This window comes from Bidens hawaiensis, unplaced genomic scaffold, assembly GCF_021521415.1.
Source record: "Bidens hawaiensis isolate Kalapana, Puna unplaced genomic scaffold, B.hawaiensis_p1.1 tig00030574_1, whole genome shotgun sequence".
NCBI classification, from domain to species: Eukaryota; Viridiplantae; Streptophyta; class Magnoliopsida; order Asterales; family Asteraceae; genus Bidens; species Bidens hawaiensis.
Genome location: NW_027505186.1, coordinates 86337 through 92316, shown reverse-complemented (window position 1 = coordinate 92316; position 5980 = coordinate 86337). Strand labels below are relative to the sequence as shown.

The window sequence follows — 5980 nt, the reverse complement described above, 5'->3', positions numbered from 1 at the left end:
ACCGCTTGCAGTGTATCTATAAATAACACAAACAAATACAAGCAGTGCAGATAGTGGCGAGTAAAATAAATGAATTGGGGTAGAAGAAGTCAAGGAAAAAAAATTCATTTGGGTTGAGAAGAAAAGCAACAAACCAACATACCAGCCAAAAACTTGTGATAATGAACCATGCTAAGCTAATACATAATAACCGGCTAAACATGTCCGGAAAATAGCTTCTTCGTGAAACATTTGACGACACATTTGACGTCGTCGTAAACAAATTAAAAGAATTAAGTTGATGAAATTAAAATTACATTTACAAAGTCATAGGAACAAAATCAAGTTGAAAAGCTTCTACATACAGTTGAACTGGCTCGATACAAAAATCCCTTTCAATGGACATACTGAGATCAAAAAACTATGACACAATTAAAAATGTTTTTCGGCACACCACTCAACAAAATGCATACAGTGAAATTATTGCAATATGAAGAACCTCTACAGAATAGAGATGAATCATTTTAGACCCAAAATACTCACAAATGGTGTTTACTTTCTTTTGCAATGGCACCCTGAACTTATGATAACATTAACTAAATTTACTACAAATTAATGAAGAAAATATTGCACTTTTGGTGATCTTGCAATGCTACATGCCAACTTGTCTATGCATCCTTACTACCAAAAATGGTGTCATTGTGATCCTTCATCCTATTTGACAGAATAACAGTTAGGTTCCTCTATACACGAGTGTTAGAATTATTAAGTTTGTAGGATCTAATCGTGTTGAAATGTGATATTCGGTAATAAACAGTTGTGTGAGGGATAAACATTACTTTAAGAATACAGCTTTTGTGGAATCTACTAATTACTACAAGATGAGCATGTCTTAAACAAACACAATCCAGTAATGTTAATAGCATTTTATTTCTGAAACAATAAATAAAAAACATGCATAAGTTTAAATTCAAATAGATTACAAAACATACCTTTTCCAAATTTAACAAATAGACGAGGCAAGTATAATGATTTAAAGACGGTCATAGTTTAACTGGAATGACCGTTAGTGGTACATTTCTTGGCAGTGAGAGACCAAACTTTTCTTCCATATCCAAGTCTTGTGCTCTCATGTTTCCTTCGAGCTTCCAATCAAAGTTGTGAATCAAAGAACCCAATACCGTGTGTAACTCTCTATGAGCAAGAGTCAATCCTGGACATATCCTCCTTCCTGCACCGAATGGTATAAGTTCCAAATCTTGACCTCTATAGTCAATTTTAGCTTCCAAAATTCTCTCCGGCATGAACTCATTTGGGTTGGACCAAACTTTTGGGTCTCGTCCAATCGCCCAATTATTACAGAAGATTTGTGCATTTTTAGGGATTACGAAGCCTTGCACTTCTACGTCATGTATGGCTAGGTGAGGTATAAGAAAAGGGACGGGAGGATGTAGCCGAAAAGTTTCTTTAATAACAGCTTGTAAGTAAGGTAGTTGATTGATATCACGTTCGTTTAAAGTTTTTTCATTATTATGCATGTGTTTCTTAAGCTCCAGCCGAGTTGCCTCCATTTTATTTGGGCTACGAATGAGTTCAGTCATTGCCCATTCCAATGTGGCCGATAGTGTATCAGTTCCACCGAGAAACAAGTTCTACATTAACGTAGATAATGTTATAATTAAAATAATATACAGATGAATAAAGAATAACTAATTTTGTGGTTTTCACAACTAATATAACCCAATCTATTCATTTTATCTCACAAAAACTTTTACCACACTAGCTTGTTAAGTATCTACTTACCAAGAACAAATGTTTCATGTCAAATACGCTCAATTCGGTCCCATCTTTGAAGTTGATATCAAGCAACAAGTCCAAAACATCATTTTTTGTTGAAATATCATTGTCATTCAATGGCGAATTCGCTCTTCTTTGCAATCTTTTATCAATGATGCTATCGAAAAAAGCAAATAACTTGTCATAATAATGATCTGCGTCTGATACTAACCCTTGTGGGTCGAGGGATGCGAGTATCGGAAAAAAGTCTGCTACATTAGGCTTCCCGCCACCTTCCATCAAACCCGAAATGACCTCTCTGATTTCATGTGATGACTTTGAATCATATTGTGAGAAATCCGTAGAGAATAACATGTTTGATAAGATGTTTAGAATTGTGATAAATATAACTTCACCTATTTTTATAGGTTTTTCCTTCATAGAACATTGACTAACATAGTCAACAAGTTGCTCTACCTACAAGTATATAAAGTCATATGTCAAAAGGGAACTAGATAATTAAATTAGTATCAATATTAAGGGATAATCAAATGTCATAACTAAAACAATTCAAAGGACTTGGAAAAAAAATAGTGAATAGTATATTGTATTAAATAATTGAAAATCATAATTTTTTGAAGAAAATAATAAAAGGACTATAATTAATCTAACTAACTAGCTAATCAGCTAATGAGAAATATAAATTATTAATAACTATCAAAATATTCAAATAAGTTGTGTATATAACCAACAAAAGGATATTAAAACTAAAATATATGCTATCGGATTCCAAGCACGGACCCACCTTAAAGCAAACGAGTCAGGTGACCCATGGATTTTCGAAAATTATAGTAAACTGTATAACAACCACCATACCAAATAAAAAATTTCAAAACCATATCTATATCGCTAAGGATGAATAAGTTGCTTTTAAAGAGACTCTCAAGCTCCAATACCATATGTATAAACCAACATAAAAAGAAAACATACTTATGAGAAAAGACAAATAAATACAATAAATAAATAAATAGGTAATAGTAGTAGTCCTAATAATAAATAAATAAATAATAGTAAAATATAAAAGAGCAATAAAAAAATAAAATATTTCAACAATACAACATTTAGTACCTGAAAAATATATAAATACATCATCAAATTAAATTAAACAGAATAAAAATACAAAACAGAAAAACTTGAAAAATAATTAAAAAAACATAATGTAATAAATAAACAAATAGATGGATCTAATTATGCATAGTTTATGAGCTGCAAATTCTCTTGAAATCTCAAAGAAGTAAGGTTTGTTATGTTTATATTTCTTATATCATCTTATTTACTTGATATTTAAACATTTGATGCAACTTATGAGAACAAGGTTGTGAGGTATTCAAATGTTAATATAGACATCCAAACATCAAAACATACCTTTTGCATGCGTAATTGTTCGCTAGCATCTAGTCGTTGGACAGAGAACAAGCATTCCTGAGTAATTCTTCGTAGTTTTCTCCAATGATCTCCAACCGGTAGGAAAACTATAGAGCGTGTTAGGTGATTCTTCACACGTGCTATCTCAGGGATGGACCGGCTAGAGAATGCTTGGTCATGCTTATGAAAGAATTCTTTTGCCATCTCGGGTGATGAAATGACTATTGTTGTTTTACTTCCGAGCTTAAGTGACATTAAAGGACCGTAACGTTTAGAGAGTTCAGCTAGAGAGAGGTGTGGGTTGTTGCCAAGTTTTAAGAGGTTTCCTATGATCGGGTAAGGGTAAGGACCCGGTGGAAGCTGCGGGTTACGACGACTGGAGGTGGTGTATACATAGATGAAAGCTAAAAGGAAAGGTAGCACAAGAAAGATGGTTGCATAATCCATGTTGTTGCAAGGAAAATGGTACATGTTTTCTTATTAACACTTGGAATAAATAGCCATAACGAAACCAACCATAAAAAAATAATGAAAAGAAGGGCCCACTAACCAACTAACCTTACCATGACTTATTGTCCTAAAATTTGTGCATATATAGTGCATAGGTACTGAAAAGTAAAAATAAAAGCATGTACCTTAGTTAAACAAGAAAGAAGGTTGCATTATATCATATTCAGAGGTGGCTCGTGGGACAATGAAAACAAGTTAGAGTTTTTGACCCACACTCAGTTAAGGCCTCCAAATCCAAAAAAAAACATTATATATACATATATTATAATGAGTATAGTAAACTCAAAATTAATGTATTGGCCTGGTGGTAGGTTTGGTTGTTACTAAAGTATATGTTATGATTTCAAAACTTATAACAATCGATTTTTTTTCTTAACAATTGTTATGAAAAGACCCCAAAATCTTGTTTCGATTTAGACCCCCACGTTCGTTGAGCCGGCCTTGTCCATATTACACCACACGTACGTCCACACACAGCTACTCAAGAAAATTGCTCGCAAAAGGTTCCATCTTTTCTTATTAACACTTGGAATATATAGCCAACTACATGTAGAATATATTGAAACAAACCACAAAGAGTAAAGAAAAGAAGGACCACTAACCAACTAACCTTACCATGACTAGTGGATAGGTGAAAGACTGAAAGTATATAAACTTAGTTAAATACAATAAAAACAAAACAGCTCCATGCATTGTTTAACAACCCATGTTTGCCTGCAGCCGGTTTCTTCTGACCCATGAACCATGAACACGCTCAATGAACCCGACAATCATCCTCTTAATCGTTGTTTGTTCACACCATTCGTCACTGTAGCGAAACTGTCTTCTCAAACCATATATACATCTCTACTTTACCCTAACACCGGACCTCCAAATTGAAATTACACCAACACCTTGTTAAAGGTACATCACGTTTTATTAACTTATTTATTTTTAATCAATAAAATATATTTCTAACACTCACGATCATGACTCATATATCAAATAACTAGATTTTGCATTATTCGTTTATGAAGAAACACGGATCTACTCCCCTTAATGGGTCCTAGATCCAATGAGTCCACAGGGTAGGATACGGTTAACTGCCAATACGATATGAACTCAATTCCCAAAGTCCAGTGACGTGAACCTGCAAAACAGACATCGTGAGCTCGTTACGGGAAGGACAAGAGGGGGGTCTTCCCGTAACCACCCTCCGGCGTGAGAATAAGTACAACTCCGATGACGATAAAGTACTTAAGTAAATAGTGAGAGTACAGTGGGGTGAATATGAATACCTCATGATGATTGAGAAAGTATTTATAGCTGAAGGGTGTGGAAGGTGATTGAGCCAGCTGTCTCTTTAGAAGATGCTCTTATAACCACCTGGGCATGTGTTCTCATATGATAGGTTCAATTTATACGTTGCATGTGCATGTATAACAACCTGGACACGTGTCTTCATCTGATAGGGTGGTATATAACCTTGGCCATGTGCACGGTTATAACGACCTTGTCAGGTGTTCTTTGCTAATTGGCCGAGAGGTCACGTATTGCTCAAGAAAGCATCTTGGTAGATCTTCTAGAATGTTATTAGTTAATGACAGCTATCCCGGGACGCATTACCTCACGGTCATTTATGCGGACAAGTTATTCCATCTTGCGGATAACTTCTGAGGGTGCCATGATGCTTCCGCATGTCTTGCGAGAGTGTTTCTTCCGCCAATAATTATGCGGGTGGTCCATATGTCCTGCGGGTGCCTTATGAGGGATTTCTGGTTGACCCGCGGGTAACACTTAAGGGTATTTGGGTGATTTTGGTACCCTACCTCTATAGTTTATAATATTTTTATATGTTTTTATATTTTAATTTTATTTATTGTAAGTAAGTTAATAATATACTTAAGATTTAATTATTAAAGAGTTTCACAAATAAATGAGATGTTATGACCTGGTTTGAAAGCTGTATGGGTTTTGTGAGACCCATGACTCTTTTTTTTTTTTTACTATAAAATTGTTTTTTTATTATAAATAAAATCTTTTTTTTAAATATCAAACATTTTGTGAGATTAATTTATAATTTCATGAGACATTATAACTCGTTTAAAGTTTATCTGGGTTTGGAAAAATCCATACCCGTGAATTTGGGTCAAATGCATGAGAAACCTACATTTACAAATAAAGCAATCTGGTGGCTTGAGAGAACGTAGAGAGCAATCAGAGAGATTTTAAAGGTTCCGTTTATATATATTTAACTAGTTTTTATCCCGCGTATTACGGGGGTTGTTTTATATTATTTGTTTATAATATT

General features: G+C 34.1%; 1 protein-coding gene across 1 annotated transcript; it reads right to left on the bottom strand.

Moving 5' to 3' along the window:
• Nucleotides 1–891: 891 nt before the first annotated feature.
• On the bottom strand, nt 892–3673 carry LOC143611327 (cytochrome P450 76T24-like). Its single transcript, XM_077085545.1, has 3 exons — nt 3181–3673; nt 1783–2232; nt 892–1631 (listed from the first exon to the last, which is right to left on the bottom strand). Exons 1-3 carry the CDS (start codon nt 3649–3651, stop codon nt 1023–1025), a joined length of 1530 nt encoding a protein of 509 aa, XP_076941660.1. The 5' UTR covers nt 3652–3673; the 3' UTR covers nt 892–1022.
• Between the last annotated feature and the right edge of the window lie 2307 nt (nt 3674–5980).